This window comes from Ceratotherium simum, chromosome 21, assembly GCF_057802395.1.
Source record: "Ceratotherium simum simum isolate JZ-2026a chromosome 21, ASM5780239v1, whole genome shotgun sequence".
NCBI classification, from domain to species: domain Eukaryota; kingdom Metazoa; phylum Chordata; class Mammalia; order Perissodactyla; family Rhinocerotidae; genus Ceratotherium; species Ceratotherium simum.
Window position 1 is genome coordinate 22,235,564 of NC_141920.1, and position 21,330 is coordinate 22,256,893.

Sequence of the window (21,330 nt, forward strand, 5' to 3'; positions counted from 1 at the left end):
TGTTTTAACCACAATAAAAGCACCTTGTGTATCTGAGGTCCCTTTCTCTAAGAAATCCAAGCATTGTACAAATGCATTTTCATTTATCTTTTTAGCATCTGTTAGAGACAGGTGTGGCCTCTATTATAAGATTCTGTTGTTCCAGCAGAGAAAACTAAAATGGGAAAAAGTTAAGGAAGCAATGCTTAGCTCAGTGGAAGTGAGCACAGCTGGTAATGGGGATGGGTGGGGGGCCGGAGGCTATATGTAGATCCACGAAAATTTTTCAGGGTAGGGATTTTGTCCTGGGTTCATGCAACTCTCTTTTTCTTGTTGTTTTAATATACAAATTTACACCTGTCTCATGCAACGCAGCACTCTAGGCAGTGAAAGAATGATAATAGCTGGTGACATGCATCTCATTTAACTCAACAAGCAAACGAGGTATACATGCTTTATCCCTGTTTTTCTGATGAGGTAACATGGGATAAGACGAGTTGCTAATAGATTGTGGAGGCAAGACTTGAACTGACCTCCTCTGACCCAACCCCATCCCTGTGTATTACACCAAGCTGCCCTGGTATTCTCTCTCATACAAAGATAAGTAAGGCTTGATCTTGGCCACCAAAAGACCTTACAGGCTCGTGGATATGACAGACATGTAGCCCCCTCTTCAAAGGATGAACCAAGAGGAAAGGAAGGAGGGTAAAGGACAGAGCAAAGGCCAGCTAGGGAACTGCCCAGCCTCAGGGCTCCAAATTAGAACCCTCCCTCTTGTGTTGAGTATTTGTTAATGGAAATTTAGAAGAGACCAAAAGTGTAGGAAAGGAATCCATGTATTATCTCATGACCCCATCTCTGTTCATATTTTGTTGTACTTCCTTCCATGCAAAAATTTATATAATAGTGCTCACACTGTGTATGCAATTTTGTATCCTGCTTTTCTCTTTTTAACACAATATTATTTCATAAACGTTTCCCCTTGTCATTAAAGCCCCTGGTAAACACAAATTTTAGGGCCCTCCTAACATGCCACTGTATGGACGTACCCTGGTTTATAGATCTGTTCCCCCTGAGTGGACGCAGAGGGTTTTTCCCCTAGGTTTTAGCTGTTACAATTAATGCAGTGGTGAATATCTTGACTCATAACTTGACCCAAATTTCACGTGGCTTCCTTAGGATCAGTTCCTAGACATTCTCCCTCATACGTCCTGTTTCTGAGTCTAAGGTGGGAGATCAAGTTGAAATGGGGCATCTCTCATGAAACACTGTCCCCAGTTATGCTCTTTTTCCAGAGGAGCAGTCAGACCCTCCCAAATTGGACGAGAATGACAGTGGTCCCGATGTGCAGCCACCGCTGCCAGTGCAGATCCAAATAGCCGTGGACGTGATGGAGCGCTGCATCCACTTGTTGTCAGATAAAAATCTGAAAATCCGCTTGAAGGTCAGTGTGTGGCCCTTTCCCTGCATCGACAGAGCAGCAGGACTAAGGTTTGGCCTGGTTGACAGTGACTCCATGGATGAGCAAGTAGCTGCCCTTATCTCCTGGCCCATGTGTGGGGGCCGAGAGGAGGCATTCATCTGTGGGATGACAGTCTTACATCCTTCTGTATCAGCTCAGATGCAAAAAGGGAGCTGAGTCCCCTTTGTGGAATTAAAAACAACCAAGTTTTGGAGATTCATTGAATCTCCAAGGGAAAGAAAGTCGTACGCTTTGGAAAGGATATCATTTTCTGAGCCGACTTACCATGGGATGTAGGTTTTAGTACTTTAAAGTGGTCATTCTTCCAAGCCTGATGCTAGCCCTTATCTCTGTTTCTGTTTCCATTTTCATACTAGGAAAAACACCAACACTTTTCTTGATCTTACATCTTTGTTTGCTGGCAGATTTCCAAGCAGCATCCCTATCAGCAAGGACTTAAACTATACAGTAGTTTAGAATCACCTGGGAGATCTTATACCCAAAGGAAAACAACGCACCCTGGCCCAGTCTTCCCCACCCCCAAGCAGGAGTGAGAGACACAACTGCCTCAGTGGATTACTGTTAGTGATGAGAGCTCATTGCCCTGCTCGGGGGTGGTGGGCTAGGAAACTCTGATCCACAGCTTATCTCAAATCTCAGGGTCTATGTTTCGTGGAGTTTGATGAGTTTTCACAGAGATACTTCCTAGCAGTCATCTCTGTTCCATTTAGCAAGCACTTTCTGAGTGCCCACTACATGCAAGGCTTTACTGTGGGTGTCTGGTTGATACACGAGCCCAGTGTCTTCCTTTTACGGAGGCTTTGTAGCAGCTGAATACACGCCATGGTGATTGAGAACATCAATACTGGAGTCAGACCTACATATCTGGGTTCAAATCCTGGCTCTACCCCTGTGACCTTGAGTAAGTTAATTCAGCTTTTTAAGCCTCAGCTTCTTCATCTGTAAAGTGGAGATGGTGGTACCTCCCTCACTGGGTTGTTGATTATAAATATGAAACAATTAGCATCAGGTATGGCATATACATTCATTCATTCATTCACCAAATGCTTATGGAGGACTGCTGCAGGTCAGGGAGAGGGTGTCTAGAAGGAAATGAAGCAGACATGATCCCTGTCTTCAGGGAACCTCCTGTCTCTTGTGGTGAAAGAGGCGACGCACACACACACACGGGGAGGAAATGCTCTGGAGGTAATAAGCAGGCCCTACGATAGAAAATAGTAGTTCACCCATGTGTTGGGAACCTACTTTGTACCAAATCCTGTAGAATAAGACAGAGCTTATGTTCTCATTTAGACCAGGTGGTCAAGGAAGGCTCTCTGAGGTGGGAACATTTAAGCCAAGACTTAAAGGCTGAGAAGGAGCCAGCCATGCAAAGGGGCAAAGGCAGAGAGAAGAACGTTCCAGGCAGTGGGGGAAAATGTGCATCTTTGAATCAGTGAAGCAAGATGTAACTTGCCCAGTTCATGACAGAACTCAAATTCAAAGCCAATCGGTGATACCAAAGCCATTTCCACGATACTGCTCTGCTCTCTGCCTTATACTGAGCTTCCTCTTACTCCCCTGCCTAAGTCTTCACTCCTCCAGGGCAGGGCCTCTTGCGTTCTTTGTTTCTGTTCCAGTCTCAGTGTGACCAGCACATACTAGGCATCCAGTAAGGGTTTACTGCTCAGTGTTGGCAGACTTCACTCAGTCTTTCCGACTCAGACGTGCACCCTCACCTGCTCTGTGAAGGCGGGCCTGTCCGTGCAGGTCACTGTGGTGACCACTGCCTGTGACACTGAAGCAGGCTGTCAGTTTTCAGTGAGCTTTGAGATATGAGAGATTAGGAAACATTCTCAGGGAAAGTAGAAAATCCACTTTATGTCTAGGCTACCCCAAACCTGTCCTCTAAGATTGACCTGTATCTCAGCTGCGTATTGAAGCTCTCTGTTAGGAAGTAGCAGAACTTGATCTCATCCAGCCTCTCAATTTACTCCTCCTGCATTGTTCCTGTCTCGTTAAACAGCACCTGCATCTGTTCAGTGGCTAAGCCTAAACCCAAGCAGCTCTTTTTGATACCTCTCTTCATCTCCCCAGTATCAAGTCCTTCAGCAGTTGAAGCCATTTCATCTCCAAAACAGATCTCAAAGCCTTTCACTTCTCTGCCTCTGCCACCATCATGTGGCCACATCATTTTCCTCCTCTCATGTGGACGTGTGCCATGGCTTCCTAAAGGGCCCCTCACTTGTCTTTCCTGTTTCAAGTCTCTTCTCCCCTCAGCAGCTAGATGACCTTTTAAAACATGGATTGTATCACGTCGCTTTCCTGCTTAAAATGTTTTGATGGTTCCCCACTGCACTTAGTACAAAATAAAAAATTCTTAACATGACACCTTTGTGGTCCAGCGCCATCTTACCCCTCCTCTGTCACGCTCGACACTGCCCTGCTATCGTTAACCAAGCACTGCAAGCTCTCCCACCTCTGGGTCTTCCTCATTACTGTTACCAGTTCTAGGAACGCTCTCTACATAGCTAGCTCCTACTTGTCCTTTATGTCTCCTTTTAGAAGTTACTTCCTCAGAGAAGCTCTCCCAACAGTCTATATGCTTTAGATCCCTCCCTTTAGTTTCTTTGCATTTCACCCTTGACTTTCCTTCCTAGCACTTGTCGTAATTGGTAATCATCCCTTTATCTGAGTATTAGCTACTTAAGGTCTTTCTCCAGTTGATCATAAGCCCCATGAAGGCAAGGAAACATGCATTTTGTTCCTGTGTGTCCCCCCCAGTACCTAGCAAGTACTTGGCATGTAGTCAGTAAATATTAATTCAGTTAATGAGTTTCTAAATTTTATTCTTTTAAAATGTGACTTAATCCCAGGTATCTGGTTTCAAGCCTTAACCATCTGCTGAAATCATGTCTTCTTTTTTTTCAGGTCTTGGATGTGCTGGATCTGTGTGTGGTAGTTCTACAGTCCCACAAGAACCAGCTCCTTCCCTTGGCTCATCGAGCCTGGCCCTCGCTTGTGCACCGACTCACAAACGATGACCCCCTGGCGGTGCTCAGAGCCTTCAAGGTACTGCACTGATGCCCCGCCACTGTCAGTCGTGGGCAAGGAGGGTAGTAAGCACAGAGCTCTCCACTATCTTTTGGGATTGGTTCTCTTTTTATCTGATTGCAATGTATACCTTGAAGAAAGTATAGAAAAATAAGAAAAGCACAAAGAAGAACGTAAAAGATTCCTCTTGAATTTGAAGCAGAGTCAACTGGTAGATGAAAAGGGCCACCAGTATTTATTGAGCACCCACTATGTGCCAGGCAGTGTGTTTGGCACTTCCTCACATGTGAGCTCATCTCCTTACGAAAACCTACAAGGTAGATACTATTATCCCCATTTTTGACAGAGGACGAAACAAGCTCGGAGAAGGTAGGGAATTTTCTCAAGATCACACAGCTAGTAAGTATAGAACCCAGATCTGTGAGTTCATGCCCATGTTCTTTGCACCGCACAAGAGTCAAGGTGAAGGGGCCGAGGTTCTAGCACTGGGTATCCTCTGCCCAGTCAGGTGACTTTGGGCAAAGCCCGTGACCACTCATTTTCAGGTAGGGCTTAGGAACACCTGTTCCACCTTTCTCACAGTGTTATTGTCAAGGATGAAATGGGACCATTTGGTGAAATGCTTTGAAAAGGTAAAAGCCTTATGTATGTAAGGTATTATTCTCCTTGACTTAGTTTGGCTTATATTAGCACACACATTTTAGCTTATTTATTTATATTCTCCCTTGTTCTAAAAAGCACTTAAGGCAACCTGCGGAGATACATTTACCGTGGCAAGCTAACATAAATTAGAAGTGGGTGAGCAAGATGAAGCAAAGAAAAAAGATGTGTAGTGATATAAAATGAAGCCAAGAATGCAACTAATGTACTTGCAAAGTACTTTGGTCTTCTGTAAGATTCTTCAGCATACACAGGACCAGAATGCAAGCTTACATTTAAAACACAAAATTGTTAGTATTTTTTTCCAAAGCAAAATACACAAAATGACACATGCTTGTGTGTGTGTGGTGGCGAGTAGGGGAGGGAAGGAGGGAGGCTGGGGGAAGGGGAAAGGGAGGGAGGTCTTGCTAAATCTTATTTAGATGTGCTGTTTTCCTTTATGAAAATTAATAGGTTATCTGAAATGATAGCAAGCATAGAAAAATGAAAAACTATAAAGATGTGTGTGCTGTAACTGAGGCCACTTTTCCACTCCCAGAAACACTGATGACGCCTGAGGTCTGTAACGCCTGTGCAGTCCAGCTGAGGGACCTGAAATAGGCACCTTACTCTCTGCAGAGTCGGCAAACACTCTGTGTTGGTTATGCCTTGCTTACCAATTTTTAAAGACATTCCTATTATCCTGTATACTCAGTCTTGTGCAGCGGGGCAAAACATTTCAATATGTTCTGCTAGAGAAAGTTTAAAACGAGACATGCAAAGAAACCACTTGTTGTGAAAGATGGAATGAGGGTGATGTACACAAGAGATTGTGCAGTGGAACAGAAGGAATTCCGACTCCGCTCTGACCACTGAGGACCCTGCCCTGTCGTAGCCAAGGGACCTCAGCCCCCACTGTCCTCGCCGTGCCTGCATATGACAGCAGCGGGGCCTCAGTGTTTGTGCTTGCTCAGCTAGCTAGAGTTAAACACACAAGTCTTTTCTTAGGGGATGTTAGGAAGATTCAAGAGATGATCTAAGTTTAACTGCTTTAAGCTCTTCTTTTTTTTTTTTTTAAACGAAAAAGGGAGGAAAATCAAGGTATTAATCATATTATTCATCCAACTCAAGATTCGTTTGAATTATTCTCCATGTAATCTGTATTTATGGATAGAAGCAGCCATGCCTTGGGAGCAGAGACCTCCGAATTCATAACCGTCAGAATCACAAACCACAGGCAAGGAATTAACAGCAGTAATTCTATTTTTTTTTTCAAGCAGAGACCTAGATGAATTTGAATTACCAAACACTCTTGAGCTCTCTTGCTGCCTTGGCGATGTTCAGTCACCAGGTTGGGGGCTGTTTCTGCAGGTTTTGCGTACCCTGGGAGGCAAGTGTGGCGATTTTCTAAGGAGCCGGTTCTGCAAAGATGTCCTGCCAAAGCTGGCTGGCTCCTTGGTCACCCAGGCTCCCGTCAGTGCCAGGGCTGGACCGGTTTACTCCCACACGCTGGCCTTCAAGTTGCAGCTGGCCGTCTTGCAGGGCCTGGGCCCCCTCTGCGAGAAACTGGACCTAGGTAGGTACCAGCCAGTCTCACCTGGACACACACTGTGCATTCTGTCTCAGCCTCACTATTGCACTCTCTGCTTGCTCGTGCTCCCCTCGTCTCCCTTCATGTGTGCATCCTTCAGTCTTACTTAGGCCCTATTTGTCCTTTTACCTTGATGTGTTTTTTGACTTGCAGGATGGAGTAAAGAGCCCACAGCATCTTGCCTAGCTGTTCCAGTTTCATCAGATAGCAGTTGGTTACTGCTCGTCCCAAATGAAGTTTGAGGGCCAATGCTTGTTTTGTTTTTCCTCCCTGCAGGTGAGGGTGACCTGAATAAAGTGGCGGATGCCTGCTTGATTTACCTCAGCGCCAAACAGCCCGTGAAATTACAAGAGGCTGCCAGGAGGTAGGTCTGCTTGATCACCCGCGTCTCTACGTTTGTTCTAAATTATAGAAGATTTGCTAATGGTGAGCAGAGTTGGGGCATCTCTGCTCTTTTCTCTTCTCTCTCTTCTTGCCAGGTTAAGATGATTTCTTTAACTGTGCCAACTCTAGAGATGGTATTTTTACTAGACGCATTTCTCTTTGCAAGTAACCTTTTCCTCTGCTGCAATGTCAGCAACAGTTCCAAAGGGGCAAAAAAGCAGAAAGACAGTGTGCTGGAGGGGACAAAGCACTCTCCTGGTCAGAGGACAATCTGCTTCTAGGCCCTACTTGTCTGGTGACCAGGTGACCCTGGCACCTCTCTGGGCGTCAGCTCTCATCTACAAAGTGAAAGCATCGGGTTACTGAGCTGGCATACCTTGACTCCACGTGGCATCTTAATGGGCCTCGGGTGCTCAGAACCCTCGCAAATTGTATGCACAATTGGGTGTGTGCAAGCAGACACATACGTGCCTTTTTCTAGACAGAGTCTGCACCATTCACCTGATTATAATCGGGGTCTATGGACCAAGAAACGTTAAGAACCACTGGACTAATGACTTAAAGGTCCTTATCTGACTCTGAAATTATGTAATTCTAATTTCCAAGAGTTTTGCTAATTCAAGAATAGCTGTAACACCTCTAATGGAAGAAGCTATGTCTGGTTCCTTGAGTCCTACAAGATTTTTCTAAAAAGCTAGAACTCTGAGCACAGCAGCATTTCCCAGACATGAGACCCAAAAGGCACTCTGGCCCCCTTTCCCCAGCTCTCCTCCCAGCTGGGAGCAGCCTGCACCCTGGAACTACCAGCCCCTGGAGTCGGCTGTGGGAGCACAAGCTGGCCTGTGTGACCTGGCATTGTGTGCTGCTCTCGGCCTGTCAGCCGCACATCCCAGAGCAGAGAAACAGTCCCTCCTACTTCTTAGGCTTCTGGAAACGTGTCCCTGATCTTCCTTGGTGGGGTGGGAGTCATCTCTTTCCTGGAGGACTGAAAGTCTACTCTGACTGTGAAATGAGGAAAGCTGACTTGCTCCCTTATAAACCTTGCATTCTCTGGGAATGATGGAAATATCTTTTTGAATCGATTTATTGTCCTTTGCAATTCTTTGCTTGTGATTTCCCCGGTTCCTTTTTTTCTTTCTGTCCCTTTCCCGTCACATCCCCTAGGCCCAGAATCAGTCATGGTTTCTTGAGCACAGGGGCGCATCCCAACTAGCTTCTTATCCCCAGATCTTCTTATTCCTTAAAGAACCAACTTAGGGTGAAAATAGTCCTTCCCCAGGCAGTGTCCCTGAAGCTAATTGTGCTAATACTTAAAGTACAACTCAAGAACATAATGAATTCATCTTGAAGTAAATTCTTTTGTGTGTCTGTTACAACCAAGAGTCACAAAGATCTGATTTTCACGTTTCCTGTCCACTCCTTTTTCTACACCCACCCTATACCGGTCCTTCAAGTTTAGACCCATCAAACAAGCTAGTATTCACAATTCATTATCTTTTCATTTCTAATTTTCTTTTTTGCCGCTGAAAGCAATTAAACCCGGAATTGGACCCTGCTGAATCTTGAGTTGCATTCAGGGTGCCTCTGGAGGAGGAGAATGCGGCCAGACCACTAGACTGCAGCGCCTTTGTTTGCTCCACCGCATTCCGTTCCGTGTGGAGTCAGATGACCTCCCTCTTGACGGGCTGGCAGGGGAGGAAGTGCAAGGTTGATTGCTTCACAAACACATCGTCTGCAAACTTACTTTGAAGTTGGGGGGAAAAGTCAGTGTTGTCCTTGATCAGGAGCTGATTTGGCATCTTGATTCAGAAATTAATCAGCTTTCTAAATGGGAGAAGAAGCCTGAGACAATGGGAAACCTGGGCTCCCTGTAAGCCTCGTTACTGAGTGGAGAGAGGGGGATGGGTGGGCCGATTAGTCCTGAAACAGTCATGCCCACGGGCTGATGAAGAGGTCCCTGAAAGAGCAGATGGCCTCCCACCCATCCAGTTATTTGTCTTTAATTCTCCTCTGTTCTTCACACCCACATCCAGTCCAGAAGTGAAGCCTGTCTACCTAACCTGCAAAATCTCCCTTCAAACTGTCTGCTTCTCTTTACCTCCAAGCCACCAGGCCAGGCTCCTCTCATCTCTTACCTGAACAACTGCGGAAGCCTCCTCACCAGCCCCCTGCTTCCGCTCCTGCTCCTCAGTGTCCCCCCAGCAGTCAGTGACACCCCCACCCACTCCTGGGGGAAGAGAGGGGTATTGTGTTCGTTGCCAGGACCCAAGGGGGTGCCCTGTAGCCAGAGGGTTACAGTCACTCGAGCCTCAGCTCAGTACTCGGAAGAACCAGTAAAGCCAGAGCTGTCCAGAGATGCCCCAGCTCTCTCAGAGGTGGGGAGTTTCCAACACTGGGCAGATGGCCCCCTGTCTGACAGAGCTGGTGAGGAAACCTGTGAGGGCTGGTGGGTGAGCAGCCGTGTCTGTGGGTCTGGCAGGGGGGCCTTGAGACCTCGGAGGGGCAGACTCCCTCAAGGTGGAATGGAGGCAAATTCAGCAGCCCCACGAAAGTTCCTGTTTGTGTCTATACAGTTGGGTTTTTCCTTCCTCCTGTTTGCTTTTCCTGGCTCCAAAGAATGACCAAGGCTGTGTTTGCTTTTTTAATTTCTCATATTAAATATAGCCTTTGTGGCAGGCTTTTACGTCCAGGCTGTAAACTCTAGAAATGGAAATTGATCAGGGGGTGGTTGATATAACCGAGGCTGTAAATGCTTAGAACAGAGATGCCATTCCAGTTTAATGCTTTTGTCTAGCGAATGTGCCTTGTGAGGAGGGACATAAATCTTGCAACTTAGGGGAGGGTGGGGGTATGGGCAGGGTACAACCTTGCTGTATGTTACCACCAGGTGTCACTGTTAACTGGCTATGCAAGAAAAATACCAGCTCCCCAAAGTCCATCTAGTTAAATAACTTCAGTGGATAACAAATGAGAAAATCATATTTGGGGTGGGAGGAGGGGTCAGCCTACCACAAGCTGTAAATAAGACAGTGTCCTTGAGGGTAAGCACTGGATTACAAAATAACAGGTCATATCAGCTGCATCCCCATCTCAGCCATGGCAGAGGCAAACTTAACTGATTTAAATTCCCAAGTGGCCCCCGAGATATCTCCCAGCATGCATTGGGCCTCCACAGTTCTGTGCTTTCTGGCGATGGAGCTTTTCCTTCCCATACATGGAAGGAATTTGAGATGAGAGCACAGACACCAAATTTCTGTGTTTTTCCTTCAAGCCAGTACATGCTCTCAGCCTGGTTCAACTCGACTCCGCTAAAATCACGCTCATTGGGCCTATCTCTGAGCAGCCTGCGAGGCTCCCTGTCTTTTGCAAGGAGGTCTTAAATCATCCAGTGAATCTTCCACTCTGAGGCCGAAAGGAACAAACGAGGCAATACTTATTTTTAAAGCGATGAAGTCCATACCCAACTAGTGTTCATGATGGAGAAACAATGCTTTCAGGCCACTTGGTCTCCACCCCCAGGCCTACCTCCACCTGCCAACCCCAGAACCCAGGTGGGGATGCAGGGTGCCAGCAGGGAGTGTGTGCAGGTCCTGGATGCTGCAGTCCTTGGTGTCTGTGTGTTGCAGGGCCAGGGGTCAGGTACCCCCACCGCGTCCCCTGGCTAGCCATTGTATATGAAGGCAAAGGGCTCCAGTCTTGGAGGTGGACAAACCTAGGCTCAAATCTTACTGGCTCTGTGACCTTGAGCAAATGACTTAGTTTCCTTGTGCCTCATTTCCTTCCTGTATAAACTGGGGGTGCTGATAACACCTTCCTCCCAGAGTCATTGTGCAGATGAATCGCCTTAATATGTGAGGGAGTCCATTCAGCGTTCATTCACTCTGCTGATCGCTGAGGAGCTGCTGTGTGCCAGGCACCGTTCTAGGCACTGAGAATAGAGGGGAGCAAGAGAGAGAAGGCCTCTGCCCTCCAGGGCTTATGTTCCAGAGGTATAATTATGTGTGTACACAAACCTATGTGGGATATATATAAATATGCCAAACATATGATGTATTATGTATATGTTATACATACACACATACACTTGGGCATGGTATTTCTTGTTGTAAGCCTGCTTCATCTTTACTAAAATCTGAACCAAGGTTTTCTCCTCAGAATGATCTTTTTCATGTTAATTGTGCTACCTCCTCCTACCGCCCTTTGCGTGAGAAGTCAGGACCTGGTTTGAAGGTTCATTTACCAACTGACTTCCCCACTTTCTTTCTAGCAGTAGGATCCAGCCCATCAAAGAACCAGCCTGGTGCCTTCAAGCCCTGGACGCACAGAGACTGGCGCAGGCTGGTTTGTTTCATCCCCGTCAGAGCCCCAGCTCCTCTCTTCACCCACACGTGGGCCTATTATATTTGAGCGGATCAGGAGCTGCAGAGGTGATCCATTAGTTCAGCTGAGCTTGAAATTAGTAGCTCGTCCCCTTAAACGGTGTGGGCAGTCTGAGCTTGGGCTGTAGAGCTGTTTCCCCTCAATTGTACCCAGCATGGAAATGAGAGCACTCCTAATATTTTTCCTTTTGACATTTGATTAATAGTTGACAAATCCAGACCCAAGTAGTTAGCTTTCCTGTTATCCATCTTTTGACAGGCATTGCTGCTTTTCTTTTCCAGGCTCATTGTTCTAAAAATACACTCAGATCTAAAGCTGTTCACTGTGCATATATAGGCATGATTTCCTGGTGTCAAAGATAAGAGACATCTGCCATGCAGATTACAAACAAAGTGGGTTGCCAGGTTTCAGATCTGAAGGCAAGGACCTCTGCACCACTTAAATCAAATACTGCCGATCCTTTCCTTGCTTCCTTGGTGTGTCATGCGATTGACAAGCCGCCAGTGTCGACCACGACCACCCAGTGGGAAAGGCAGAGTGTGGGTGTGCATTGGCTGTACGTACTGCTGGGTTGGGAACCAGGATGCTCTTAGTGCTCCTGGTAGCTGGACCGCCTCCACAAAGTGCATTTCAGATATCAAAAGCCGTGGCAGACCACAGGGTAGCTATTTCATCACTTTGCAGCATCTGTGGTCTGTCCTGAGCACCTAAGAGGCTGAAGTGAATATGATGATATCAGTACCGAGTAAAGTAGCCAGGGAAGTGGCCTCGATTGTCTCATTATATGTGTATTTATTTAAAAGAGCCAAATGCTGTGTTGAGAGTTGAAAGATTTCAAAGATGAATACCAGGTTCGAGTTGACCTCACATTGCTGCTCAGTAGCAGTGTAATCTTGGTAAATAAATTGCCTTCTCAAGTCTCAGTTTCCTCTTCTATAAGACTAGAATAAGCATATCTATTGTTTTCTTCCCAATAAAATTATTACAAGGATTCAGTAAAGTTATGTATATTTCTTTAGCACAAAATATCAGCATAGAGTAAAAAGTCAATTAGTAGTTGTTATCATTATTTAAACTTCCTCCTTATTCCAGAAAAGACCTAGGGCATCAAGAGAAATAGGAAGTGAAGAAGCTGTTTAAAAGGGGAAAATAATAGGAGGGAAAAACATGGTGAAATCAGGGTTGAGGTTAATATATAAAGTGCAGACTTAGAGCTCTGCATCCCTGCTAGAGATGAGCCTTACACATGGCTCTGGGCTTCCTAACAGAGCAAAGAGGGAAATGCACCTGTTGTGCAGCTTCCAGTCATTACTGGAATAAGAAAAGGAACCTTTTCAGAAAGAAGCACAGCTTTCCTTGGTACTGAACCCTAAGAAAATTTCTCCATGGGTCATCTTAGAAGAACACTGGGGACTGTTGTAGCTAATATCCCTTACGTCCCTGCAGTAAATACAGAACTACATTTCCTTGAGCTGTTTCTTATGGCATCCATCAGTGGAGGCTGCTGGCTTAGTGCCAAAGCGTGGGTTACAAGAAAACAATTCAGGGGGAGGGGGACAAAATAGGCAGGCTGCTATGAAGATATCTTTATCTTCAAGGGTACAACTCTTCCAGGAAGGAGCAGGAAACACTGCATGTGGCCTGAGAGTACAGCCAGCTGGGGCCAAGGCCCAGGTTAGCCGTAGCACAGGGCCACGGTGAAATCTGTGCCTAGCAGGTGTTCTCATGGGACCTAGGCCTGCAGGGGGCCTGGAGGCAGGAGAGCTGGCCAGATGGAAGGGGCTGCTTTTAAATCCTGCCCCCGTGGGATTTAAACCCCTCTAAGTTCTGGCTTATTTTTGAATTGTCTGTAACAGATTGGTCCTCTCAGTGCCATATCTTTTTAAATATGCATAAGGCAGTGGAGTCATTCCACTGCATTTATGATACTTTGTCTTGGGGTACTTTAGGGGCGCAGTTAGCATCGTAAGCTTCTACTGGTATTTGTGGTTTTAAATCCTGTCCCCTTTGCATTTAAATATTTCTAATATTGGTCTCTGTGTGAATATATGGGTTGGAATTAGATTGATAGATGAATGGTTTTGAACAGGTAAATATAGTTAAGTCTAACGAGTATGTATAGTTGCAAAGGTAATTGGTAGTATTTATTTGGAGACTAAATCGTTGCTTCAAGTCATAATCCTCAATTTCTAACGTTTGGAAACAAAAAACGATCTCTGTGCGGGGGAAGATAGCTAAATTGAATAGCAAGAAAGGACAGGCTTGAAATACTGGTTAACCAATGAACCGAGACCCATTAGAGTAAATTACTGAGTATAGAAACATCGCCCTACTGCTTGCTGGCTAGGACATGTCAATACCCTGAGCATCCATTTGTTTAAAAGGAAACACACAGCCTCATTTGTAGCATCAGCATGTACAGAGTCACAGAAGAGATGGCCAGAGAAAAGAAGAGTGTGGAGGCTGTTCTGCTAGAGAGGGAATAACAGAGAAGCTAAAATAACTTTGTGGGTGTGCCTGCTCTCCAACAAGTGAGTTGATTTTCTGATTGCATTTAGTCATGCCCATGTAGAGACAGCCTATATCATGTTCCTAAGGAGACATCTGTGAATAACTTCTTTAGAAGCCCTAAATAAATAAATAAATAAACAAATCGCAAAGCCACAAGTTCTTTACCGCTGGCATTTATGCAGACAGCTCATGAGAGCATTTTATAAATCCAGAAAGAGACAAGGAGCAGCAGATCCCTCAAGCAAGTAATTGACAGAGAAAGAATAGCCTGTCACCCTGGAGAGCTGGAAGCTCTGCATTTCAGTTACAGTTTATTTAGCTTTACTAGGCCTCGATCAGCTGGCAGCTTTCTAGAGCTCCTTTTGAGCAGATGTTGTCTAGACCGAGATGGTGAGGACACACTGTCATATTTGCGTCTGCAGCAAAAGGGTTTCTTTTTGGTTTTGCCACTTTTAGGGGGTTAAAGGGCTGTGACCCAGCACCCGTGCTTGAGAACTGCTGTGGGCTGTTGGAGCTGGAAGGGGCCTTAGAATAGATCTGATACACCCTGATGTCCCCTCCTCAGGTATCCTTCCCCAGCTCCATGTGACTTCTAGCACGGCCCTCTCCACATTGCATAGTGGGCCTCTGTAATTACTCTGTCCTCCAGGACAGGGAGTCCTGAGGCCAGAGCCTTTGTCCAACCGTCTTTGTATCCCACGTGCCCAGCACAGTGCCTGGGCTGGACCACGTGCTAGTAAACTACCAAGAGATGGGACCCACAGCTAGCTGACCAGATTCTGGTAGCACATTTCCTACCTTCCCAAGCCACCTCACCCCCTGGTTTGTCACTCGGAGCATCCCAATATTGATCATAAAGGAATGAGCCGCTTCTGTTGGTTTGGTGTCTGGAGTTTATTAGGTTCTTACTGATACCTGCCCATTGTAGATAGGGCTGAAGTGCAGGGAAATGGCTGCCTGTATGAAGTGAAATTCAATAAAACCGCATTTTAAGTGAAAAATCAGTATAAACACCAGGCTACTTTGCCATGGAAACAGAGGTTGCTTAGATACTGCCTAACGGCGAGTTCTAAATTTTTTAAAGTCAAGTTATCATTTAAGCTACACGGCCCTACAGGTTATTGAGAGATAATCACTCGCCCCAGGACAGTCGGAGGCATGAGGCACAGCTGAGTGCCTCCCGAAGCTCTGGGGACCAGATAATCTCTTGATAACTGTGCTCCCTGGAGCCACTGATTTGGGCCTGGGGGAAGGAGAAAGAAATTTTTATTCAGGAGTTAAATGGTGTACATATATATTTTTTAAAGTGTTTTAAAGTGTTTGAAAAAAGATGGAGCTGGCCATTTGGCATGTTCAGCAGCCATCTCTGCTGTGTCTCAAGATGTATTTGGAACATTTTCCAGGCAGTTACCCCAATCACTTCAAAACAAAGGTCCTGCCTTTGTCTTCTGGCTTTTGATAATGCAAAAAAGGCTTTCCAGGTCTTCAGGTTTCAGCTAGTCCCTCTCCGGGAGCCCCTCTCCCCAGCTCAGGATAGGCAGGAACTGGCCCCAGGATGCAGTGGTACCAGAGTTTGGAGCAAAGCTGGGCTGCTGAGCACTCAGACAAGACCTCCTGGGTCTCGGGCTCAGCTCCCAGGGGCTTCAGGCGAACAAGGGTCCAGGTTCAGAATTTGTCGGCATTTGGAGTTCAGCGGGTTGCGTGCCTTTCCCCAAGCAAGAACACAGCTATGCCTGCCAGCACATGGTTGCATGGCACGGTATTTGCTCCCGACCTCAGGCATGCAGAGGGCAAAGAATGCTGCATTCATTTCTTCCTGAAAATAATGGGCAAAATGAGAACCCCCATTGGCTGAGAATTGGGACCCACACCAAGTCAGGATGAAGGAAATTATGAGTGAAACGAAAGACAAATGTTTTGCCCTTTTCAGAGTGTCTGGGAATTTTCCATGCCGTGGCGATGCTGCTAGGGTTGGTAGTGATAATTATTCCTTAGACACACACACTCTCTCTCTGGAAGGAACTGTGTTTTCATTATACACTTCAAAGTGTTTTCCTCCTTAGAGCCTAGGAACAAACCTGTGAGGAGGGTGGGGCAGGTGTGATCATCTTCCTCTGGAGAGAGAGGAAACAGGTTCACGGAGGCAAAATAATTTGCTCCAAGCCACAGAGGTGGGGAGAAGGAACTTGCATTGCTGCCTGCCATTCTGGAGAGTCTACGCCTTTAAGAGCTAAGAAATGAGACCCAAAATAATTCTTCCAAGAGTTGGCTCTTGCTTAATAAAAGAAGGTGAACTTTGCACACATTTTTCCTTTGCTTCCCTGTTAGCATTTTATTTAGAGGTCTTGCAGAGCAAAGAGAGTGGCTTCCTTCCTTTTCCTTTCCTGCCAACGAATACAACATCTGCATTTAGCATGTTAAAAAGGACTCAGAAAAGGAGCATTGCCATGTTTTCACACCGTGTAAGTCAGAGCAGAGCTATGGCTGAACTGGGCGGTGACACTACTTTGCTGTGTGTTGCCCAGATCAAAATATTCCCTGAAGCCGAGAGTGTGCCATGCTGTAGCTTGAGAAATTGTTCCAGTTCTTGAAAGGCAAAAAAAAAAAAAAAAAAAAGAGGGAAACCGTTTGCATTTTAACAGACTTTGGCACCAGGGAAAACTGTCAACTGTCACATGTAAATAGAAATCTGCTTCCCAATTTTGGTGTGTTTTTTAATCGTTTCCCTTGCCACTCTAATTATCAAAGATATTTTTGTTTTTAAACAAAAATTGTCTCCCACACAGGCCCCATCTCCTTTCTGTGGTGAAGTGGAAACGATGAATTAGAATATTCTAATCACTTCTCCAGCAACCGCCACTGAGGTTATAAACATAAGATTATCCTAAGTAATGAAAACTTAAATTGTTTAGGCACAAAACATGCTAGAAGAATTTTTAAAGTGCCCGTTTCACCTGCCTCCCTTGCTCCTTAGCATGTGTCTGCTAAACCCGAGGAAGAAAGCAAAACTGGCTTCACCGAGGTAAGACCCAAATCACCTGAGGGCACAGGTTTTTCATATTAACGAAATTAAAAACCAGAGTTTAGCTCCGTTTAGCAAGCATTGAAGTTCCCCTTTGATGCCCAGTGGTATAGGGAGGCTCCCAGGAGTGGTGGTCGAGAGTAGAATGTGGTCCATCGATAGGTACTGTCCGCGCAAGTAGATGGGGGTCGCGTGTGCTAGGCGCCGGGCGGGGCTGCATCTCTGTTTTCTCGTTTAAACCTCAGCAAAACCCTGAGAAGTACGTCCTCTGTTTTTAGAAATGAGGAAACTGAGACCAGGTTGAATAATCTCCCACAGCCAGAGCTGGTGATGTCTGCGAGAATGTGAACCCTGTTAGTAACGTTCCTCAGTCCTCCCTTGGTGGTGAGCACCGAACTCTCCTTTAGATCCTCTTATAGAATGTAAATATTCCAGAGAGGATGTCATCTTAAGTCATTCGTGTGCCGCGTAATAAGTCACTTATCAAATATAAGAACCTGTTCAATCAGGTATTTGTTGAGGGCTTACCATGTGCCGTGCTAGGTGTCTGCCCTCGGGAGCTTGTATTGTGAGGAAGATGGTCAGTAGACAGATGGCTGGTAAGTGCTGGGAAGGGTGTCCTGAAACGGGAAAATAAGGGGCAACCACCCAGGCAAAATGGTCTGGGAAGGCTGACTTCTCTGAGCAGGTGATGTGTGAGCTGAGATGGGCAGGATGGCCCAGAGGGAGCCAGTTAGGGGAGGGCCTCCTCCTTCCTGAGGTTGAAGAGACAAGACTCTGAATCGCCAAGTCGGCCAGGTGTATGAAGTTTACACTTGGACTGCCCAGTGCCGTGGTCCTGGGCACGTTTGATTGTTCAGAAATGAGATATGAGCAGATAAGAAGCAAGAGTTGTGACCCCAGAGTTCAGGCAAGATACAGAACCTCACCCTAGGTGAGTATATGGCATTGGGCCCTTCAGCTCTGTCCATGTCATGTGTAGGACACCAGTGTTCTGCCTCTGCCAAAGGTCACGGGGCAGGGCTCAGGTGGTCCTGCCCTAGGAGAATAACTGGATCTAATCCCTATACAAACATATCCAGATCACCAAGAGTCCATGGCTCTTGGTGGCCAGAAAGGGGCCAACTACAGAGTTCACCAGCGAACTGGAGGGCCAGAGATGGTCCTGGAGTTGGACCAGAGATGAACCTGGAGCCGGACCAGAGATGGACCTGGAGCCTCAGAGGTTGTGGGCTTGCGCTGGCTCCCCAGGCAGGACGGGGAGCCCCTGCCCTGGGGCTGGTCCTGTGAGCTGAGTGGAGCTTGTAATGAACGGGGGAGCCCTGTGTGTTTTCTTCTTTCTGAAAACTCCTGCTTTACACCCCAGAACTTAACTGGTTTCTTTGCCAAGAGCTTGTGTGATGTCAATATTGTTCTGCTCAGACTAATTAGTTTTCTTCTCTATGTCAGTGGGTATGAAACTCTACCTCTATTTCTGTTAGACCATCTGAATGGCCCTCTCTTATGAACTAAAGTGAGTTTGTTCTCTGTTTGAAGTGATTTGACATTATCATCAGTTTCTTCCCAGACAGCCCAGTCAGTGGCCTCCTGGGTAGAACCCTGACAGCCCTCCTCCTTCCTGCCCCTCACTACTTTGCGTCTCTCCACAGCGTTTTCCTCCACTTGATGAAGGTAGACCCGGACTCCACCTGGTTCCTCCTGAATGAACTTTACTGTCCCACAAAGTTCACACCCCCACATCCCAGCCTCCACCCTGTGCAGCTGCGGGGGGCCACTGGGCAGCAGAACCAATACTCCACGAACGTGCTCCGCCTGCTCCAGGAGCTGCCGTGACCCCATCCCTCTCCCACAGGCAAGCAGGCGCCAGAGGAGGTCACCTCCCCCTCTTTCCCTTCCTAGGGTGTGGGGCAGCAGCAGCAGAGAAGACTTCGAAGGTGGGTTAGACAACAGATCAATTTATAAATTGATCGATCACACAAATGCTTAGAAATTGGATTGAAGGAAAGTAGCTGACTGTTCTTTATATTTCATACCTGGTGTTTCCAAATGACATTGTCTGGCAGCTCTAAGGGCTTAACTCCTTAGTTTACCACCTCTGCGGCCCCAGCTGCCTCACAGCCCTCCCCACACCGGAGAGCTTAAGGACGCGTGGGCCTGTACTCCACATCATGTGTGTCCTCCGAGTGCCTGAGGACCACGAGGAAGTATCAGCATCTGAGTCTTCAGAACGGCCCTGCATCACAGACACACCTCCCTCCCCTCGAATGATGAGACAGAACTGACGCGTTGCACCTAGCCTGTTCTTTGGAAGAAAATGAAATAAAGGCACTTCTTGGATGAAAAGTATGGTCAAGAGCTCACTGTGAAGTTTGTTACTTAAATTGGGCGATTTTTAAAAATGAGGTTATGTTCTTGAACAGATAATATGGAGCCGTGGTCTAAAATCCAAGCAGTCCCAAACAGAAACAGTGAAAAGTCGGTCTCCCCTCCCCGAAGGCAAAGACGCTCATCAAGATTTTTTGGATACCTTTTAGGTAGGAGATTAATTTCTAACTTTGCATTGTGGATAATAGTATCCTGAGGCCCCATGTACCCATAACCCAGCTGCACCAGGTGCCAGCGCATGCCTTGCTTTGTGGGTACCCCTCCCCACTTACTCCCCAGCCCCACCCAGCCTCTGGGTTATTTTGAAGCAAATCCCAGATGTCATATCCAAACCTTTTTTTAAATGTACAACCACAATAGCATTATCACACATAAAAAAATTAACAATGGTCCTTTAATATTGTATTCAGTCAGTGTTTAAATTCCCCCAGTGTGTTTGAATCAGGATCCAAATAAGGTATGTACTTTACTGTTATCAATATGTCCCTTAATAAATCTCTTTTAATTTATAGATTCCTGCTGCACCTCTCTCTTCTTTTCCCTGTGAGCTTTTTGCCGAGGAAACAAGGTCATTTATCCTACAGCATTTCCCGCAGTCTGGATTTACTGATTACATCCCTGTAGGGTCATTTCATGGGCTCCTCCTGTCACCTGTATTTCCTGTAAGTGGGGAGGCAGAGTAAGAGGCTTGATCAGGTTTGATTTTTTTGTTTCTGTTTTTGTCTTTTGTCAACACTCCTCCATAGGTGGTGGTATTTACTTCCATCAGAGGAGTGTAATGTCTGATCTCTTCCTGTGATGTTGGCAGCCATTGGTGATCCCTTCTGGATCTGCCCGTTCATCAGGGATTGCAAAGTAGTGCTGTTCTGGTCCCACCAGTCAACTTGCCTTTAGTTAGAGTACTTGTGCAAGAGAACCTTCCTTCAGCAATCATGCGGTAACCTTGAGAGAGCATGTGTAGAAAAAGCAGGATAAATACTTGATTTTTCTAGCTGGGGATTTAAAACACAAAGACTATATAGATTTAGATACACGCCACACACACACACGCGCGCACACACCTCATGTGTGAAGGGTCCCACCCCCCCATACACACACACACACCCATGTGTAAAGGGTAAAGGGTCCCAGGAATGATGAATGCTTCCTCACCAGATGCGTGGGGAGGCACCATCCAGATAATTCCTCCAGTGACGTAGATAATCCCCAAGCTCTAAAGAATCCAGAAGGTGGTTGGCATGGGGAACATATTGGAGCAAGGTCCCCATCCAGTTCCAGAGAGGCCCCATTCATTTCCTTTTAGGGTCTTCCCTGCAAGGGCAGTGGGATGTCCAGCTCGGGTCTAGGTGGCAGCAGCCTGGCTTCTGGTCTGGCTCTGCTAGTGAGTCAGCAGGGGTGCCCCCGCTCTTTGGGCCTCAGTTCTCCCACCTGTCAAGTGGAGAGAATGGGCCAGAGAGAGAGCTCTTAATCTGTTGGGAATCTGGCCCCTCCAGGACTCTGATGAAATCTGAAGACCTCTTCCCCTGCATCCTTCAAGCCTGCAGTCAGGCACCATCTCCTCATCTGCTGGGTCTGCGTGGCTGCCCTCACAGAATTCTATGTACAATTCCAGAGACTTCACCTGTGACCCCACAGGGACCCCAAGTTAAGAACCCCTGAAAGAGAGAGATAATCACTCCACTCTCATCCAGTCTTAAAATCCTGGGATGATTTCCTTTGGGAAAGGGAGGAAATGCCCTCTAATTGAGGGGATTGTAAAAGGATTCACAGCATTGTTTCTAATTCCACTGGGGACACAAAGTGATAGGCTAATTCAATCTCCAGGTCCTGACAAATGAGAAAACGAGTCAGAGAGGTGGCGTGACTTGTCAGCATTACCCAGCTCCCAGTGAGATTAAAGTAGCTGGCCTTCCCGGGGCACCA

General features: G+C 46.5%; 1 protein-coding gene across 1 annotated transcript in view; it reads left to right on the top strand.

The window, feature by feature from the left end:
* The window catches only part of TTI1 (TELO2 interacting protein 1), a 45,298-nt gene extending 25,378 nt beyond the window's left edge, over nucleotides 1–19,920 (top strand). The window contains exons 4-8 of the mRNA XM_004430414.3: nucleotides 1,275–1,423; nucleotides 4,373–4,513; nucleotides 6,506–6,710; nucleotides 7,002–7,089; nucleotides 18,672–19,920. Coding sequence (XP_004430471.1) covers nucleotides 1,275–1,423; nucleotides 4,373–4,513; nucleotides 6,506–6,710; nucleotides 7,002–7,089; nucleotides 18,672–18,855 — 767 coding nt within the window. The 3' untranslated portion in view covers nucleotides 18,856–19,920. The remainder of the gene's footprint in view (nucleotides 1–1,274; nucleotides 1,424–4,372; nucleotides 4,514–6,505; nucleotides 6,711–7,001; nucleotides 7,090–18,671) is intronic.
* The last annotated feature ends 1,410 nt before the right edge of the window (nucleotides 19,921–21,330 follow it).